The sequence below is a fragment of the Sinocyclocheilus rhinocerous genome, unplaced genomic scaffold (genome assembly GCF_001515625.1).
Source record: "Sinocyclocheilus rhinocerous isolate Xijiao unplaced genomic scaffold, SAMN03320098_v1.1 scaffold1100, whole genome shotgun sequence".
In the NCBI taxonomy this organism is placed as follows: Eukaryota; Metazoa; Chordata; class Actinopteri; order Cypriniformes; family Cyprinidae; genus Sinocyclocheilus; species Sinocyclocheilus rhinocerous.
The window spans coordinates 11,495-33,196 of NW_015635085.1; the positions used below are offsets into that span (position 1 = coordinate 11,495).

At 41.7% G+C, this 21,702-nt stretch overlaps 1 protein-coding gene across 1 annotated transcript; it reads left to right on the plus strand.

Annotated features, from left to right (window-relative positions):
• The first annotated feature begins 13,997 nt into the window (after positions 1-13,997).
• On the plus strand, positions 13,998-15,355 carry LOC107746713 (serine/threonine-protein kinase 11-interacting protein-like). The gene is made up of 4 exons (XM_016561011.1): positions 13,998-14,136; positions 14,230-14,545; positions 14,932-15,032; positions 15,254-15,355. The coding sequence occupies exons 1-4, from the start codon at positions 14,113-14,115 to the stop codon at positions 15,353-15,355; spliced, it is 543 nt and encodes a 180-aa protein (XP_016416497.1). The 5' UTR covers positions 13,998-14,112.
• The last annotated feature ends 6,347 nt before the right edge of the window (positions 15,356-21,702 follow it).

Genomic DNA, 21,702 nt, shown 5'->3' on the forward strand with positions numbered 1-21,702 from the left:
TTTGAAATATTTTTAGATTTAATTAAAAAAAAATGTTTTAGTTTTATCTTTAACAGTAGTAGCTGCTATATTTAGCCAACAGACTTGTTGCTGCTGTAGTGTTGTTACTCTGAATTTAGTCTGAATCATTTAATGCAGAGCTCTGTTTTTGACATAGCTTTGATGGCTTTATTTAAGTAACAGACAATAGACTTGGCCATTAAATGTAAGTTCACAGAAACTCTTCCAAAAAAGAGTTTGCTTACCTCCTTGCCTCTCGGACATCCAGTCCGAGACCCCCGACCCGCAGGCCATGTTGCAACTTTTCATCTGGGAGAGAACTCTCCCAATCACCACCGAGTCAGAGTAAATCTTTGGAGTTCATCAACGTGATCGCAATTCCACCAAACCTTCAAACCATCAAGACTTTAATCTGAGACTGCACCCAGATGCTCGTTTAACGGCCAAGACAAGTACCGTCCATTTAACTAAACGAAACAGAGGTTTAGTATAAGCTGTAGACACCGTTATAAAATGATGCTGATGGTTTCTGCTCAGGTCGTTAACTGACTCATTTTCCATAGCTGCATACTCTGGTTTCTTTAATGGTTTCATTCATCCTCTTTAACTCCCCTCTGTATGTGTGGTGTCTCTCCATATCATAGTTTCTTTCACATGCATGTTTGTATAAATGCTAGCAGACAGAAATACTGGAACACTGTCTGATGCTGATGGTTTCTGCTCAGGTGGTTAACTGACTCATTTTCCATAGCTGCATACTCTGGTTTCTTTAATGGTTTCATTCATCCTCTTTAACTCCCCTCTGTATGTGTGGTGTCTCTCCATATCATAGTTTCTTTCACATGCATGTTTGTATAAATGCTAGCAGACAGAAATACTGGAACACTGTCAAACTTTTATTTTCTTTGCTCCATCCTTGTAGTTGCACACCGCCACACGCACTGCATGGGCGTGGCGTCGCCTTCTGTCTCGTCACAGGTCAAATGAAATACCTATACATTACATCGCAATCTCTTTTTTAAACTTTATTTTATGCCTTTGTACCTGTGATACACAACAGTAACTTTTGTTTGTTATGATATCAAAACGTTAATATATTTAATTATTATGCCATGTCTAACATTACTTCTTCCTCCCCACTGGACGGCGCTGTTTGACATAGGTTGAGTTAAAATCCAGTTTGACAAAACTTTATTTGTTATACTTCATATCGGGGGAACACTAACAGGCCCCGATCTAAACAACAGTCTAGTAGGACTCCTTCTACGATTTAGACACGAGTCAATAGCCATCACTGCAGACATAGAGCAAATGTTCCACAGTTTCATTGTCAGGGAAGATCATAGGAACTTTCTCCGCTTTCTGTGGTTCAAGAACAATGATATGTCTGAAAGCATGATTGCACTCAAGCAAAAGTAAAGAGAAAATTTATTCAATCATCTGAGTGGTCATTGAAGCTGATCAGTCATCTCCTTGCAATGTTTGGCTATCTGTATATGCATGCTCGACACACATGCATGCAGAGGACAGAATATTAATACTTGAGAATTGTAGAAAAGTCCCTGACAAACTCAATTCCTGAGTAACATGAACATATTACCTTGAAAGGTTTGAACAGTCCTTGTTTTCTAAACAGTCAGAAACATCTGCTTTGAACAATCTGTGCAATTATTTAATTACACTACACAGTCTACCTAAACATAGTCAGAGAGGTAGACAGGAGGCCTACGGGTACGCCTAACAGGATATCTGGGACTGTGCATGTTTCTTCTGTCTCTTAAAGAATGATCAGTTCCTTGTAATGGAGTGTCCATGTCTTTCTGCAGTTACCATTGTGCCTTTGACTTTAGTGACTGTGAGTGGCTTTGTGTTGTATGGTGTCATTAGTTTGTTCCGCTTTTGTTGCTGACACAACACAGTGTCACCAGGTTTTATGTTGATGTGTGTGGCATGTCTTCAGGTGTCTGAAAGGGCTTTCATTTTATACTTTGCCTTTTTGTCTTTTTCGCGGATGTCATCATCAGCATCGGTGGTATTTGGAGTAGCTATGGGAAATTTTGTACGCATCTTCCTTTTAAAGATCAACTCAGCAGGTGAAGTTCCCATTGTGCAGTGAGGTGAGGATCTGTTCTCACGAAGGAAGACATTTAACTGTTGGTTCCATGGGATATCTTGAGTGTGTGCAGTTCGGATGGCTTTCACCAATGTGCGCAAGAACCGCTGTGCTGTAGCATTTGCTTGTGGCCAGAGGGGAGTTATTTTCCTATGACGGAACCCAAGGTAGTCAGCAAACTGTGTGAACACACTGCAGCTGAAGGGAGGGCCGTTGTCCGTTTTAAGCTCACTGGGAATTCCGAACATAGAAAAAACATTGTCAATAACTGGTATTACCGCAGCTGTTGAGGTAGTGTGAAAATTTTTTAATTACAGGATACCATGTGTAGTCATCTACAATGACCAGCAGATGCACCCCAGATGGTAATGGTCCATATAAATCTGCACTCAAATTATGCCAAGGTGCTTCTGGCAATTCAGACATTTGAAACGGCTCGACACGGGTGACGGGGTTATTCGCTTGACAAGCAATGCAGTTTGTGATCATGGCTTCAACTCTTCGATCAATGTTGGGAAACCACACTTTCTCTCTCAGAAGACTTTTGGTTTTAGCTACTCCTTGATGGCTCTCATCGGCAAGCTGTAAGACGCTTTGCTCTAGAGTGGAGGGTACGACTATTCTGGAACCTCTGAGTATGAGATCATCATTCGATGACACTGTGAGCTCAGAACTGACATTTCTGTAATTTTTTAGGGAGTCTGCGAAAAGTGGGTTACGTGTGCCATGAGTTGTTTCTTATGTGTGAGCAGACCTGCTGAAAAACAGCATCTTTGGTCCCACTTTAGGTGGCCTTAACTACTATGTACTTACATTTAAATTAATAATTTGGTACAATGCACTTATTGTGTACATACATGTTTTACATTGTACTTATATTTTTAAAAATACCTATATGTAATAACATCTGAAATTAATTTCTGTAATCATATTTAAAATTACGCTGTTGACCCATCCCTTACACCTTAACCCACCCTTAAACCTACCCATACCACCAAACCTGTCCCTAACCTTACACTTATCCCACCTCAATAGCAGCAAATGTGTTTTGCAATACAATATGAACTCATGGCCTTTGGTGTTGCCTGCAGAGCCATGACATTGACGTACTCCTCTGCCACTTTAGATGCCCTTGTGTTGTGTTCTGTCTCAAATGAGACAGGATGTCTGGACATGAAGTCAGCAGGATTGTCAGTTCCTTTTCTGTATTCTATTCTGAACTGGTATGGCTGGAGGCCCCACCTTTCGATTCTGGCTGGTGGCTTTGATCGTGGATTATTTCATATCAGTTCTAAGGGCTTGTGGTCGGTGACTAGATTAAAGGATGGCTATAAAGGTACAAGTGACAATGCTCACAGCTCCATACAATAGCTAGAGCTTTGTGCTCAGTTTGTGAGTATTGTTTTTCAACAACACTGAGTGCGTGATTGGCGTATGCAATGATGCATTTATGTCCATTTTGGATTTGTGACAAAATAGCACCAAGGCCAAACGGGCTAGCATCGACAACGAGTTCTGTGTCCTTTATGGGGTCAAAGTAGGACATGGTGGTGGCACTGGCTAAGGCATCTTTGAGCTGCTGAAGAGCTTGCTTGTGCATATCACTCCATTGCCATGGTGTGCCTTTTGTAGTCAGTTCACGGAGAGGTGCAGTAATCATCTAAAAGTCCTGTATATAGTTTCGTCCTGTATATGTAGTTTGCTACCCCGAGTAGACTTTGGATTTCCCCTGGATCAGTGGGCTCACTGACTTGTAGTATGGCTGCAACCTTTTTGGGGTCTGCTGAGATGCCACTGGCAGAGAAAATAAATCCATAAAACTCAAGTCTGTGCTTGTTAAACTCACACTTTCCACGATTAAGTGTAAGACCACTGTCCTTAAGTATTTGAAAGACAGCTCAGAGAGCTTCATCATGTGTTCTTTGTTAGACACCATACACGATGATATCCTCACTGAGGTTTTTTACACCTTTTATGCCTTGCAGTGTTTGTGCTATGGCATTCTGAAACACCTCTGCTGAAGAAGATATGCAAAAATTTAGGTGTTTATATCTCCTTAGTCCCAGATGTGTGGTGAATGTAGTTATGTATCGGCTGTCTGGGTGTAGTTCTAGCTGATGGTAACCTGGTCTGAGATCAAATTCTGAGAAGACTTTTGCGCCATTCAGCTCTTGTATGACATCATCAATAGCAGGTGTTATATGACGCTCGCGTTGTATAGCTCTATTGGCTTGGCGCATGTCAACACATATCCTGACTTTATCAGGATCTTTTGGTTTGGGTGGAGTTACAATTGGAAAAATCCATGGCATTGGACCTGTTACTGGTTCTATAATGTCATCATTTGCCAGCTTTTGTAACTCAGCTTCCACTTTCTGTTGAATATGAAATGGTACTCGTCTATGTGCCTGACATGTAGGTTGGACGTCAGAATTGATATGCAGCTTCGCTTGGAAATTTTTCAGTTTGCCTATTCCTTTGAACAGTTCCGGATAGCTTTCAACAAGTTCATCATCTACTGTGCGGACAGTATTTGTATAATTAACAGCACTGGTGATATTTATCAGTCCAAGCTCTTGTGTTGTTCAGTGGCTTAGAGGAGTGTGTCCATCATTCTGAAGAACATAGAACTTGGCCTCTGTAGTTTTATGTGATGCTTGAACATTGCACTGGAACACACCATTGATAGGCAGAGCAGTGTTAGAGCCATATGCAAAAATCTTAATTGTCGCTGCTCTGAGCTGTGGTTTGGCTGTGAGCATGTCGAACACTGCTTTGCTGATAATATTTACTACGGCTCCCGAATTAATCAGAGCTACAACTTTGGTGTCATTTATTTTAATTTGAGTCTGAGGCTGTTGCTGACATGTATTGCTGTTCAGAACACATATGCATCCTCACTGCTCGAAGAATCATCTTGTGTATGGCTGGTGCATGTTATAGCAACTTGCTTGACCCTTTGTGGTTTGATGCATTGTTTATGATGGAGAGGGTCATTATGTTTAATTTGCAGAATGGGGTTCTTAGTGCTGCAGTGACACACTTTTGCATAGTGATTTAACTTTCCGCATGCTTCCTTTCCTTTAGCAGGACAAACACCTTGATGTGGATATTTTCCTCCACAATTTCTATATTGAGTGTTAGACGTCCATCTACTGGTGGTCTTGAATTCACACTGCTGCTTATGATTGTGATGAAATGCATTGACAGCAGCCACTTCGATTTGTTCAATTCCTGCTGCTTGTTGTTCAGAGATTTCTAGTGTTCTGCCATGATCTAGCAAAGCCTCTAAAGACAAGTTAGGTTCTCTGAGTGCTTTTCTACGCAGCCTGGATGAAGTGCAACTTTGTATCAACTGTGTTTTTATTTTACAGTCAACATCAGCAAATTCGCAGTCTTTTACAAGCATTCTGAGTCTAGTTTGGTACGAGTCTAGTTTTTTCCCTGGTTGTTGTACAGCTTTTCTGAATTGATAAACAAGATACTGCATATTTTTTTTAGGAGAAAAAATAGCCATTTAGTTTCATTTTTTTTTCTGCATATCTATCTTCTTCTGCAGCAAACGTGTTATAGATGGCTTGCACGTGTTCACCAGCGAGGTGCAGCAATAGGGCTTTCTTCCTAGCATCGCCAGTAATGTTCATAGGAGCAAGAAAGTTTTCGAAATGCTGTGTCTATTTATTCCACCAAGTTCCTAACGAAACTGGGACCCAGAACTTGAAACTTGAAACTTGAAGAAAGTTTTCGAAATGCTGTGTCTATTTATTCCACCAAGTTCCTAACGAAACTGGGGTCCGTTTCTGTGTCAAACGGATAGATGGGTGCATGATTCATCACTGATTGCATGGCTATTGCTTTTTATGTCGGTTGTGTGCACTCACTCACGGGCAGGCTTTCTTCACACGCTTGAAACACATGCTGAGATCGCGTTTCTATCCTCGTCGCCATTGTGGTGTCTCTCCATGTCATAGTTTTTTTCACATGCATGTTTGTATAAATGCTAGCAGACAGGAATATGGTAACACTATCAAACTTTTATTTTCTTTGCTCCATCCTTGTAGTTGCACACCATCGCACACACTACATGGGTGTGGTATCGCCTTCCGTGTTGTCACAGGTCAAATTAAATACTTATACATTACAGTATGTATGCATGAGTGTGTGTATGTTTGTTAGACTGATTTGTGTTAGTGTTCAGTTAATTAAACTTTTGTGCACAAATTACATGAGTTTCTGATTCTGTCACTACTTGTGAATAATGTCCCTTTAACAATTCCTGATCTTGTTACATGTTCTAATGCACTAGTACTGTAAGAAAATTATTTTCTATGGCCACGAAAATATAATTTCTTAAAGTTGATATGAAATTACACTGAATGTTCGTTGGACAAACAGATTAGTTGATAGCAATATTTATCCTGCTACAGTTACTACTGGCAGCTGATATAAATAATTGTAATTAATTATAATTAATTGTAATTGTTTATATACATTTCCCTTTTGAGCTAATTTGCTACAGAGAAAAAGTGATTTTTCTAGGCTATAGAAAGATGGAAGTACCTGAAAGGAAGACAACTTGAGGTGTTAACTGACCAATCTGCTTTCACCATCCTAGACCATGTTCTCACTTGACACGATGCACTAACATTTTGGTTTCTCTGTGCACTACAGAAAAGGTCAGCACAACCTTGTAATTGATACGCTGTCTCAAGGAGTCGAGGAAGTTCCCAGGACTGTAGCCCTGAGCCAAGCAATTAGCCAAATAGGTTTGTTACCCTGATTTTAAACATTCTATATTTTTACCATTTGTGAAAAGAGAGCCCAGAGAAGCAGCATGTAGGCAGTGTGAAACAGTTGAGCTCAAATGCTCCAAAAGCATTACACAACCATGCAGTGCATTTGGCAGCTGCAGCATGAGAGCAGAACAGGATTGGTCTCTTGCGGAGCACTGACTTGCTCTGCACTTGTGCCGCTCTATACAGTGATAAACACAGTGAGTGATGTTCAACCCATTTGAATTCGACAATTGTTTATGGAAACCTTAAAAGCTCCAAGCTGAACCACATTAAACAGCCCCGACCATGTCAACCATAGTCACAAGTTAAACTGGAACACATTGCGCCATGTACAATGGCAATTAAAAGCTTTTCAGGCAACACTGACTGACCCTTAAGACCATCCATAAGGAAATTAACCTTGTAGTTTCGAGCACTGTAAAAATACTGTCAAAATTACAAATTCCACAGTGTGTTTTTTTAATGACTTTTGAATCGTTATGACTCTTTTCAGTAAATATCTTTAGTTTTAATTAATTTTAACTGAAGTAAAAAGGTGAAAAACTGAAGTGAAAAGTAATTAAATAATTATGACCCTAGTGAAAGATCAATTTCTCTCAATCTATCAGAATTAAACATAGCTGTCACAGAGTCAGTCACATCCTCCACACCAGACCTATCAGCTCCTCCCACACATTCTCAATCACCCAAATACTGATCACCTGCACCAGCTCATCGCCAAACACTACAACCACATTTCACTGCTCCTTCACCTGCTGCCTTTCCAGTCCCATGGCCCGACCAGCGACCTCCTCAGGTGAGGCTGAGGAATGCAGTGTGTTCTGTTACAATGTTCTCTCTTCTTCTAAATACAACCTCATCTGTCGAGTAAAAATTGCCTACATAACTTCTCTGCTGTATGGACGAGCTCTGAAATGGGCGAGATCCATTTGGGATGCTAATGGACTGATCACGTCCTCATTGATGGCCTTCACCAACAATTTCCGGGCGGTCTTTGGACAAACTGCAGGTTCATGACCAACTAACTCTATCACATCCACCAACGGAAATCCTTAGTGTCTGACTACACTCAGATTCCGTACACTAGCCGTTGTCAGTGGGTGGAATGAATCTGCATTGATCACCACCTATCGTCAATGTCTCAGTCCTTCCATCTGTCAACAAATGGTCATCTATGACAATATCATTGATCTAAAGAATTTTATTCAGCATTCCCTGAGGATTTCCCAACGTGTCATAGTATGCTCTCTCAATCAACCTGCTCTACTGTGTCAAGCACCCCTCCAGCACCAGAACCCATGCAAGTCGATTCTATCCATCTATCGAATGTGGAGCATCAGTGCAGAATATTCAGTAGTCTCTGCCTGTACTGCGGAGCTGACATCCACCTCCTACCTATGTGCCCTGTTCGCCCACCATGCCCAGTAGTGAGTACTATTCAGCTACCTCCAGAAACAGTATATTTAACTGGAACGGATGTAATAGTAATTTATTCTGTTTCAGCGAAAGCCCTCATAGGTTTTGGATCAGAAGGCAGTTTCATCTCTTTCAATCTCCTCTGCAAGTTACAGTTCCAAAGGAAACTATGTTCACAACCACTTCACATTCATTCAATTCTGGGAAAACCGCTGGAGGATTCCACTGCTGACGTCATCCTGGGATGCCCATGAATGCAACAACACACACCATCCGTATGCTGGGAAAGTGGCAAGATCCAACTGTGGGGAGAGTATTGCTTCCAGAGTTGTCTACAACCTGTCAAGAAAATGTCTGCCAAATGATCTGTCAAGACACTAGCACCCTCCGCAAAACCCCATGAGATTAACTCTACTTCCATCAAGAGGAAGTCAAACAAGAGATCCCCCACGTGTACCGGGGTTCCAGGATGTTTTCAATAAGCAACTGGCAACTGAATTACTACCACATCGGCCATGGGACTGTGCCATTAACCTGCTGTCTGGGGCAACCTTACCCAAAGGAAAAGTCCATCCTCTGTCCTTCCAGGAGCAGAAGGCCATGGAGGAGTACATCGAAGAGGCATTCAAGCAGAAGTTAATTCGACCATCTACTGCCCCTGAAGCTTCAAATTTCTTTGTGGCAAAAAAGGACAGAGACTTGAGGCATCAATTACTGTGTTCTCAACTCAAAAATCATGAAGTACCATTACCCCCTTTATCTGGTTCCTGGATCAGTTACTTGGAGCTCGCATCTTCACCAAGTTGCACCTGCGGAGCACCTGCAACCTCATCCGGATATGTGAGGGTGACGAGTGGAAGAACACTTTTGTGATACCTTCAGACCACTATGAGTATCTTGTTATGCCATATGGGCTCTCCAACTCACCCTCCGTATTCCAAGGATTCATGAATGAGGTGTTCCAGGTGTTGCTCCACCGCTTCGTCACCTTCTACATCAACGATATCCTGATTTACTCCTGGAACCGGGCCAAACATCGCCACCACATGATGCAGGTCCTTCAGAAACTTAGTGAATATCATCTTTATCTGAAGCTTGAGAAGTGTGAGTTCCACCAGGACACCATCCATTTCCTGGGATACGTAATCAATGAGCATGACATCCAGTTGGACCAGAGGAAGGTACAAGCAGTGAAGGACTGGCCACAACCCTCTTCTGTCAAAAATCTTCAACGATTTCTAAGATTTGCCAACTTTTATAGACGATTCATCTTCAACTTCAGCAAGATCAGTTCTCCACTTACATCACTCCTCCATAACAGGCCTAATTCTATGTTCTGTAACCCCTCTGCCATCTCAGCCTTCAAGGAATTAAAGGAAGCTTTCTGTACAGCTTCTACTCTTACTTATCCCAATCCTGATCTTCCTTTAGTGGTAGAGGTCGATGCATCCACCACAGGGGTAGGAGCTGTTTTATCCTAGCAGAAGCGTGAGCCTCCCATATTTCATCCATGCTTCTATTCGGGAAGCTCTATTCCAAGAAACTGTCCCCGGCAGACCGTAACTATGACATTGGCAAACTGCTGGCAATCAAACTGGATCTTGAGGAATGGAGGCACTGGCTGGAGGGAGCCAAACATCCATTTGAGGTCATCACCACCAAGAGAAACCTGGTATATCTTCTTGAAGCTAAGAGACTGAATCCTCGCCAAGCACGTTGGGCACTCTTTTTCATTTGGTTTAACTTTACAGTATCCTATAGATCTGGTCACAAGAACCAAAAGGCTGACGCTCTTTCTCATTTACACAACCCGGATCCTGATACATCACCTCCAGAACCCATTCTCCCTCCGGCCATCATCCTCAGTCCCATTCAGTGGTCACTAGATGACCAGATCACAGAAGCCACACAATCAGAGCCAGCTCCACCAGGAGGTCCTGAGGGAAAGCTCTATGTACCAACAGCTCTCCGCTTATCCCTCATGGACTCAGTACATACGTATCCGTGCTCTGGACACCCAGCCAGCCAGCAAACCCTCTTGCTAATCAGCAACCGGTACTGGTGGCCCAGTATGGCCCAGGATGTGTCCCGATTCATCAAAGGTTGCTCAGTCTGTTGCATCTCAAAGGTGCCTTATCAACTGCCCACTAGGAAGCTGGTCTCACTACCTTTTCCCCATCGACCCTGGTCCCATATCGGGATAGATTTCCTCACTGATTTACCATTCTTGGAGTCCAACACCTGCATCCTGGTAGTGGTAGACCGCTTCTACAAAGCCTGCTGGCTAATACCCCTCAAGGGTTTGCCAACAGCCTTTTGGAAACTGCAGAGACACTCTTCCAGCACGTATTCCATTACTTTGGGATTCCTGAAAACAATTGCTCGGTGTCTCTGTGAGTCTCTCTTTAGGATATCACCCTTAAACCAATGGCCAGACTGAGCACAAGATCCAAGAGATAGGGAGGTACCTGTGGTCATATTGCCACAGCCGTCAACACAGCTGGAGCCGCTACCTACCATAGGCGGAGTATGCACAGAATTCACTAAATCAGAAAACCACAGGATTGACACCCTTCCAGTGCATACTTGGCTATCAACCGCCCCTGTTTCGCCCCTGTTTCCCTGATCAGGAGAGCCATCTGAGGTTCCAGCTGTCAACCACTGGTTCCTGGACAGGGAGAGGGTCTGGTACTTAGCTCACATTCCTCTGCAGAGGGTAGTTCAGAGAAAGAAAGACATGCCGATGCCAGAAGAACCACAACTCCCCAGTACCATCTGGAACAAAAGGTCCCCGCTACATCAGTTCCTCAAAGTCAGCTCAATGAAGTCACATATCATTTAGACCTTTCTCCTCACTAACATTTATCACCTTCATTCCATGTATCATTACTCAAGCCATTCATTGATCCCATTGTTCATTCCTCCTCAGGGTCTGGAGTCGGAGGGATACGGGTCAGAGGAGAGACGTTGGGTTGCTCGTGATGACATCCTCAATTCCATGCCAACAGTCCCAACTGCCCAGCACCCAGAGGTATAGGCCGTGCCCGTGGTCATCCACCACAGTCATCGGGAGCTGCCCGTGGAGGGGGGGGGGTACTTTTACAGAGTCATTCACATCCTAGGCACCAGACCTATCAGCTCCGCCCACACATTCTCAATCACCTGAATACTGATCATCTGCACCTGCATTAAGGACTCCTAAAAAGTACTCACCTCAGTTCTCAGGTCTTGTTGTTCTCTACCAGACAACTCACCCGACTACCTACCTTTGCTGCTTACCTGTTTATGTCCAGTCTTCTGTCCTCTTCAGCCTGCATTCAACCCATTCTCACTACCTGCACCTGTAGAAAGAAAGGACTGTTATCACCAGCTAAGTTTGCATTACCACTCATTGAACCCAGTTACTTACCTGCTTGCATTGGTTGTGTGGCTGCACATCTGTCAATAAATAGCTGTTTTGGAAAATATCTCTCTGTGCTCCTCTTCAGTTGTGAAAATAGCTCTACATAAATTGTTAATATTTTATTTTATTGTTGTTAATAGCAGTACATTTAATTTACTGCATCTTAACTCAAAACCAATGCTTTACTGTTAAATATGTAGTATAGTATCTATTATTGGTAGGTATTAGTATTATTTATAAGACTTGAATATATTTTAATTTGCAGGATTTACCTTTACTTTTTTAATACTTAAAGGGTTACTCCACCCCAAAATGAAACTTTTGTCATTAATCACTTACCCCCATGTTGTTCCAAACCCGTAAAAGCTTTGCTCGTCTTCGGAACACAATTTAAGATATTTTGGATGAAAACCGGGAGGCTTGTGACTGTCCCATTGACTGCCTAGTAAATTACACTGTCAAGGTCCAGAAAAGTATGAAAGACATCGTCAGAATAGTCCATCTGCCATCAGTGGTTCAACCGTAACGTTATGAAGCGACGAGAATACTTTTTGTACGCAAAGAGAACACAAATAAAGACTTTATTCAACAATTTATTCTCCTCCGCGTCACCGTAGCGCCATTTTGGAGAATATCCGCTGAACGCAAGCAGCGTACGCTATTCTGTGTCAGCCGCGAGGACAACCCCACCCTTATTCTTAGCTTAAGACTTCTCTTTATTCCTTAGTAAAGTTTGTCTCAGCAGCTTTGTGAATAGGTTTTAAGCGTAAACTCTTAGCTAAAAACTTTTACTGCTATTTAGGAGAGCTCTTAGTGGTAAGATAAAATGTTTTGTGAATACGGGCCCTGGTCTTTATACTGAGAAATTAAGGACAGCTCCTTTGCTCTTCATTTTACCTATGTTGTGCTTGACCCTTTAATTGTTGCTTGCAGCTATATTTTTAAATCTCTTTTGACACATTCCCACACAATTTGTTGACTTTTTGATGAAACTTTAAAATTTAAAACAATGTGATATTACTTAATTAAGATCAGAATTCTGACTCCTCAGGTATTAGTGGAGGTTCTCTCAAAAGTCGTGGAGGAAAACAAGCAGCAGTTGGATGAGGAGAGACCAGAGACAGTTTGGCTACAGTGCCTAAAGTGTCAGACTGAATTTTGCCAGCCAGCAACTGAATTCGACAGCAGCCTGAGCCACCTGGATGAGCTAAGGAATGACCGTAAGCATATGGCCCTAACAGTCATAAAGATAATTATTTTTCTGTCATGAGCAAGGCCCTGGAAGCATAGGCGGACATATACTCCTGCCAGAACATTCCAGGGAGTGGTACAAACACATGCAACTCTCAACACACTTCTCATTAGTATTACAGCAATTACAATCATTCTCTCTAGCATGACTAGCTTGTGGTTGCCTCCACCTCATTGCAATTAAACACAATATTCTAATGTCCCATAATAGTTGAGATTACACGAGTTGATTGATACTGGTTATTAGCATGGTGACATTTTTTTTGGTCCTGATCTTTTTTTTACATCTCAGCTTTCAACACAAGATAAAGTTAATCAGAAAAGATGAATCATGCTTACCATGATTGGGTGATCATCTTGTTGGAACATGAGAGAACCTGGATTAAATGTGCTACCAAAGAATTTCATGAATACAGAATGGTTGCCAAGCACTGGGTGTGAGAGCTTTTTATCTTGGGACTCCATTAGGCAGCCAATAATTTTATCATATGAACTATTTTCAGCGTAACCGACTTAATAGTTTTATATATTTTTTTCTCCACTGTTACATCCTGCAGGCCATTTTCTTTTTAATGACTGGTTTAATACACAGTTCATCCTCCACCTCTGCAGTGCTGCATAGTTTTAAAATGTGCTTTGACATGCAAACCGGAGGTTCTGGGACATTTGTTCAGCTGCTTTCAGTCTGTTTGCTTGGTGTCCTGCGGATCATCTAGGCCAAACACATAGTTGGTTCTGCATGGGGCAGAGTTCAGTGAAGGTGTTTATTTTAAGAGCATTAACGTCCTTAAAATAAATCTGAAGCAAAGAGTATGTTGAACACTCTGTCCTGTAGTGAGTGTTACCTTGAATGGCGTAGGTGCATCTCTTTGAGTTTCTTTTTTGCTGCCATTTGAGCACTTGAGCTGTATTAGATGGTCTTAGATGTCTCAGGATAGGAGCATTTATCTTTATATACCTTTTTTTAATTAATGTATTTATTTTTTCTTTTTATTTTTGCAGGTTGTACTGTCATCTGCTCAGAGTGCAATAGTGATCATGTAGTTCAGTTGGCTGCCCAATCAGCTCCTTCCACCAGTACACCATTTGAACAGAATGATGCCAGATACTTTACCTTTGATGACAGGGACAACATGGTTCAACCCAAGCTCAATGAGGTCTGGGTTTATGCTCTTTTTGACTTGATATTTCCATGACAGTATAATGTTAATGTTCTCTTTTCACTCACTTAATTTGCTTAATTCCCTTAGGCGTTGGTCCCAGGACAGTCTTTGCTATCCCGTGGCAGCCCACTCCATTCGCCTCAGCATTCAGAGGTCTCCACAGAGGGAGCCACAGCTTACTTCCACACAGCCCATAACTTCCTGTCTAATTGTTTGACTAACCATAATGAGACATGGGTTGATCAGAGAACATCTCAACTAATCAACTTCAGCACAACTGATGGACAGGTGCAGGGTAACTCAGAGGAGATTAAGGAGAAGGTGGCTGAAAATTCCTGCAACAACAGCTATCAAAAACATCAGGACCAACAGTCACCAAAGTACACAGAAGGCTCCAACAATGGTAAGTGGTCCACTCTTGGGATAAAGATAAGTGGAGTGGTTAGAAAGGGTAACAGTAATGAGAATTTGTTTAAAGAAGAAAAAACTACCCTGAAAAGGATGAATTCAGACTGTGATTGGAAATGGCAAGAACATCTGTAGTTATTGGGCTCAGGTCTATTTTAGGATTGCCAGTTAAATAGTGTAGCTTTGAAACTCATTGACCAAACTGAGTGCTTTTTAAACATGACCAAAATGTATAGAAGTAATAGTTTTCTTTTTCCTCTTGTATTTGTAGATGCCACACATTAAATTCTTACCAGAGAATGAATCCTAATGTTTGGCATAGTACCTTGTACTTTTTTATTCCATTGAGGGATGTAAACATAAACATTATTTTCATTTCAGCTCAGTTTGACCTGCTGTCAGAGATGGTGGACCATCGGCTTCAGCTGTTCCTGGATGTGGAAGTGTTTGGGGGAGAAGAGGAGTTTCGCTGCTTTTTAAAGGCAAGATAACATGTATACAATGCCCTCAATAAAACCAAACACATAGAGACACATTTAAACTCCCTCCACAGCAGCCTTTTACTCTCTCACAGTTTAGAAGCAGTATTTCCCTTTAAGTTTAAATTCCAATTAGAAGTAAAGTGTTTGAAGTAATTCCACATTTCTGTTTGAGAAGCTGGAATTAGTTATATTATCATTTTCTTGGTTTATTTTCATTTCAGATGTCCATTGTGAAGTTTGGGGATGCAGTGGAGTTCCATTCTCTTATGGTTGTGTCGGACCAGTACATCTACATCTTAGAAATCACCTCACAGTCTGAGTAAGCAACTTGAATTTCTTCAGTTAAAGGGTTACTCCACCCCAAAATGAAAATTTTGTCATTAATCACTTACCCCCATGTTGTTCCAAACCCGTAAAAGCTTTGCTCGTCTTCGGAACACAATTTAAGATATTTTGGATGAAAACCGGGAGGCTTGTGACTGTCCCATTGACTGCCTAGTAAATTACACTGTCAAGGTCCAGAAAAGTATGAAAGACATCGTCAGAATAGTCCATCTGCCATCAGTGGTTCAACCGTAACATTATGAAGCGACGAGAATAATTTTTGTACGCGAAGAAAACAAAAATAACGACTTTATTCAACAATTTGAGAAAAGAGCTTTCAGCCAACGATCGGGCATCAGTATGGACTGGTCTGAGGAACATCAACAGTCTGTGGAGAATCAACAAATGGCTGATGAACTGAATGTGTTTTACTACAGATTTGAAAAGGCCAGTCTACCACCCCCCATCTGCTCTGATCTGCACTTCACACATTCACCTACCACCCCTGCAACCCCCTCGCCCACCTTTCAACCTGCACTTAAGGTCTGTGTAGAGGATGTGAACCGGGTCTTCAGGAAGCAGAAATCTAGGAAAGCTTCAGGCCCAGATGGTGTTTCACCTGCCTGTTTAAAAGTCTGTGCTGACCAACTGGCCCCCATCTTCACACATATCTTCAACATATCTCTGGAGCTGTGTGAAGTTCCCTGCTGCTTCAAACGCTCCACCATTATTCCGGTCCACAAAAAGCCCAAAATCACTGGACTTAACGACTACAGACCTATCGCTCTCACGTCTGTGGTCATGAAGTCACTTGAGAGACTGGTCCTGGCCTACCTCAAGGACATCACTGGACCCTTGCTGGATCCTCTTCGATTTGCCTACAGAGCAAACAGGTCTGTGGACGATGCAGTCAACATGGGACTGCATTACATCCTGCAACACCTCGACAGACCTGGGAATTACGCAAGGATCCTATTTGCGGACTTCAGTTCAGCCTTCATGCCTGCCCTTCTCTCAGACAAACTCACACAGCTCTCTGTGCCCACCTCCATCTGTCAGTGGATCACCAGCTTCCTGACAGACAGGCAGCAGCTAGTGAGGCTTGGCAAACTCACATCCAGGACTATCATCATCAGCACTGGCGCCCCTCGGGGTTGTGTTCTCTCCCCACTGCTCTTCTCACTCTACACAAATGACTGCACTTCAAAGGACCCCTCTGTCAAGCTTCTGAAGTTCGCGGATGATGACACTACAGTCATCGGCCTCATCAAGGACGGAGACGAGTGTGCTTACAGACAGGAGGTTAAAGAGCTGGCTGTCTGGTGCAGTCACAACAACATGGAGCTTAACACACTCAAAACTGTGGAGATGATCGTGGACTTCAGCAGAAACCCCCCAGCACTCCCCCCACTGACCATCATGGACAGCACTGTGGCTGCAGTGGAGTCATTAAGATTCCTGGGCATCACTATCTCTCAGGACCTGAAGTGGGACACTCACAAAGACTCCATTGCTAAAAAGGCCCAGCAATGGTTGTACTTCCTTCGCCAGCTGAGGAAATTCAAGCTGCCACAGGAGCTTCTGAAACAGTTCTACTTAGTCATCGAGTCCATCCTGTGTACACCCATAACTGTCTGGTTTGGTTCAGCTACAAAATCAGACATCAAGAGACTACAGCGGACAATCAGGACTGCTGAGAGGATTATCGGTGCCCCTCTGCCCAGCCTCCGAGATCTTTCGAACTTTCAGCAACCAAATCAGACATCAAGAGACTACAACGGACAGTCAGGACTGCTGAGAGGATTATTGGTGTCCCTCTGCCCAGCCTCCGAGATCTTTACAACTCCAGAGTGAGGAAAAGGGCTAAGAAAATCACCTTGGACCCCTCACACCCAGCCTACTCTCTCTTCGAACTGTTGTCTTCTGGTCGGCGCTACAGAGCACTGACCACCAGAACAGCCAGGCACAAGAACAGTTTATTGCCGCAGGTGATATTCAGCCTGAACAATTAAACTTTCATAATTATACATCGTCCATCACAACTTACATATTTATACATAGAATCCAAAATTTGTACACTTGTAAACTGCACACTTTGTAAATAACATATCTGCACACATAACATATCTGTACATTTATCTAAACAATTCCATCTTTTTTCCTATACTTCTATTTCTGTATATAGTACATTATTTAATTTCAGTTTTTTATTTCTTATATTAGTGTTATATTCCATCCCTACTGTGTTATTCCTATGTATGTCTGCACTATCATGTATGTATGCACTATGTCTGTACTTTCTTCTGCACTGGAGGCTCCTGTTGTCAAGTCAAATTCCTTGTGTGTGTAAACATACTTGGTAATAAAGCTCTTCTGATTCTGATTTACTTAAGTACTTGAGTACTTTTTTCACCACTGCAATTAGCATATACCACTTTACAAGCTTTCTGGGATGAAGCTAAAACTGCCCACCCATACATATTATATCATCCATAATGATTATGTATTCAGAAACACCCAGGCCAAAGATGGATGCCAAATCTTGCAAGTCCTAATTTCCACTCAGTACAAAGATCAATTCCTTCAATTCGCACGAGGCAACCCTTTAAGGTAACACTTTGGACGCATGACAGTGTTGGAGGTTGCTTATTGGTCTGAACTTTGTAAAGATGTATGGAAGACTTGTAATGAGTGTCAAGTGTGTCAACAATACAAACCACATATAACCAAACTTACTGGAAAACTATTATATGGCAGTAGTGGAGCCAGAGTTCGTTGGTGGTTGACTAGCTGGGACTCTTTCCCAGAAGCATCTGTATGAACGAGTGCTTGAATTATTGTCATTCTTTTCTTTGACGCCAGAGGTGAACATCTTCAGGTAAGAGGTAAGGTTGTTGCTAAGCAGAGGGCAAAGGAGAGGAAAATAGTTGTTTATTTAGCTCGAGGTGTGTGGTGTTTATATAGTTATGACTCTTCCATGTGTAATTGATAACATGCTTCATAGTCCATCAATTCTGCACATACGGGGCAGAACACAGTCACCAGCATACTCATTGTGCTTCAGCCAAGGAACCCTGGCAGACATCCTTAGCTGCTGTACAAAGGCACTAGGAAAAGGGCGGTACTGATGGAGGCATGATCAGGTCCTGAAAGCCATCACTAAAGTCATCAGTGGAGGAGTTGACTATGCAAATTATCCCAACCCCTAAGCAGGCCATCACCTTTGTTAAAGCTTGAGAGTAGCCAGATACTGCATAAACAACTTCGCCAGGTATCCTAACTTCTACAAGGGATTGGCAGATGCTGGTGGATATTGAATGACCAATGAAGTTACAGCCACTACCCTGCAACTGGATATTGTTCTTGTGTCTGAATCTACCAGGCAGGTTGTGTTACTGGAAAGACTGGAAAGATTAAAAGATTGCCTCGAAGAGGCCTCTGAGAGGACACTCTCCAAAGTATGCAGGATTGGTCAGTGATTGCCAGTAGGATGGATGGAGAAATAAGTGTCTACCAGTCCAGGTGGGATGTAAGGGATTTCCAGCCCGGTCATTAGCCAGAGCCTTTAGCAATTTGTAATCAACGGAGAGAGGAAGAGGAGGTCCATCAACAGTACCACTAAAGCAGCAGAGGGGGCATCACGATGGAGAGCAATAGTGTCACCAGTAACAATCCATCTGGACACAAGCTGGGGGAAGGTGTATGATGTTGAAAGACCCGAAACACCAGAGGATTCCAGGAACATCACTGAATATGTATCCGGAGGCATCAGCAGATGCGTGCATACAGTAAGATCAATCTGTTAAACAAAACTACTATATGTTTTGGTTCTGGGAACTTCTTTTCTTTTCTTTTTTTTTTCTGTAAATTTCTTTTTTTTGTGTGTGTGTGTGGTATTTTAATCATTACAAGCCATTGCTAGTGTGAACAGCAGATATGGTCTAACAAATGTAATTAATTACTGTAATTTTTACTGTTATTTACAGTTTAAAGTGTGAAAGTTGCTAATGACTTACTGAGAGCATGGCACAATCCCAGTGCAAATAACACTTGGTTAAACTAGATTGTGAGTGGTTGGTGAATAAATGCGCTAAAATGATGCAACTGTTCAGTGAATTTCCTTCTGACTGTTTAGTATTTGTGTTCCACAAGACCCCACCTCTGCCCATGGTTGATTTACATTTTAATTGTCAACAATACATACAAACACACATTTTAGATATGACATTTTAGACTGTGCTCTGCAATGACTCAACTGAACAAGCTGGTTTGAGCTGCCAGGTTAATCATGGAATGCTATTTTTGTTTGGGACTTAAAGTAAAATGTCATGTCCCAGCACATTTTGAAAAAGCAGCAGAGATGACGGACTACACTTGTGATTAAAGTAATGTGAGGTCATATTTTACTCTTCAGACCTGTGGGCTCTACCCTGGATTTTTGTTACTTTTCTATTTCTTGTGAAAAGTATGTAACAACCTGAAGCAAAAATAAATAGATCTGTACTTCCAATTTTTAGCCACTTTGCACCTGAAATCAGCACTTTTTGTATCTGATTGATTGATTGATTTGTTGGATTGCATTTACATTTAGACATGACATTCCAATTTAATTTGTAACTGGATAGAGATTTGTTAGCAGTTACATGAGATATGCCATAAAATGAGAAGTGTAGTATAATTAACATCAACATATTTGTCTGATTAATGAAAATGCATGTTAATGTGTGGTTTATATCTGAATGAGAAGGTACCGTTAGTCTACAAATGTCTTTAATGCATATGTTTTGCTTACTAGCATATTTCCTGCTAATTATGATTTGATATTTTTCATTTTTGATACATCTATATAAGTGTAAAGACAAAAATGATTTTGAAAATGTATTTGCCTTTTGCTAATAAAGATGTTTTAAAGGCACAAAATTAGTCTGTGTGTATTATCCTAATCCAGCAACATAAGTGAATACGGCATAATTGTACTCCATACTGGTTGCAAATTATCTGGGATCTTCAGATTTAGACTGCAAACAAAGATGGGGCCTTTTCCCTCCACCCTCTGATTGTAATCAGCCCTGCCAATCTATAGCCTCTCATTGTTGTATTTTCAGCCTGAGAACACACTTCTCTCATTGGTCTACTGCGGCTGGGAGACTGAGCTATGGATGACATTGAATTCATGGCTTCCAAAAGCAGCTGCCTTTTTCGTTTTCCCCAATAATCTTCCAAATAATTCTCAAATTCCATGTGCTACAAGAGCCAGTGAGGAGCAGAGCATGGCATCAGTGGGATTCAAGAGCCTGTTTCAACATTAGTGAAAATGGGCTGAGATAGGGCTCTGTGTTGAGAGAAGATTAAGTGCTACCAGACACAGGCTGCCTGGAGGCAGAGCAACTTAGCATGTCTAAAAGAGTGGGGGTGGAAGCCAAAGACTGTGTGCGGTACAAATGGCTCTTTAGATCTTACATCATCTATCCAATGCACACACTGGGCGATGTCACATGAGGCTAAAAAACACAAATGACATTTAATTCCGCTCAAGAAACCAGTTTGCTGAGTGAGGACTCACAATTATTGAAGGATTAGTTCACATAAAAAAAAGTCATTCACACACCGTTGTTACATTCTCAACCTTTATGACCTTCTTTATTAAAAGAAAAAAAAAACATCTAATTGATAAAATATATTCTACTCTATAAACTGTTGTTTTGACTTACTGAAGACATAATTGTTCTAAAAAATTAATCTTTCATATGTGTGTGTGTGTGCGTGTGCATGTGTGTGTGTGTGTGTGTTACAGGCACTGTCACATTCTTTTCTGCTTGCAAACATTTTTTGGTTTGGGGTTACTGTATTTTTATAATGGGTGATTCCTCAGAGGGTTTCCTTTTTGAATGATCCATGGTCAATGTTGCCCACTTGTTGGGGCTAAAAGCTTTACGATTTAAGATACTATGACAGATATCTTCCACCTTATATTCCAACAGGCTGCTGTGTAAGGTCAGTGACTTATCCCCAGTGACATGGAAACAAAATCAAGTTATATACACTGAACAAAATTATAAACGCAACACTTTTGTTTTTGCCCCCATTTTTCATGAGCTGAACTCAAAGATCTAAGACTTTTTCTATGTATACAAAAGGCCTATTTCTCTCAAATATTGTTCACAAATTTGTCTCAATCTGTGTTAGTGAGCACTTCTCCTTTGCCAAGATAATCCATCCACCTCACAGGTGAGGCATATCAAGATGCTGATTAGACAACATGATTATTGCACAGGTGTGCCTTAAGCCCCGTTCACACCAAGAGCGATAACTATAAAGATAACTATAAAGATAACGATATTAGCGT

Coding starts and splice junctions, on each gene's coding strand:
- LOC107746713 (XM_016561011.1), top strand. CDS start 14,113: ATGGTTCAACCCAAGCTCAATGAG. Junction 14,137..14,229: donor TTCAACCCAAGCTCAATGAG/GTCTGGGTTTAT, acceptor TAATTCCCTTAG/GCGTTGGTCCCAGGACAGTC. Junction 15,033..15,253: donor AGTTTCGCTGCTTTTTAAAG/GCAAGATAACAT, acceptor TTTTCATTTCAG/ATGTCCATTGTGAAGTTTGG.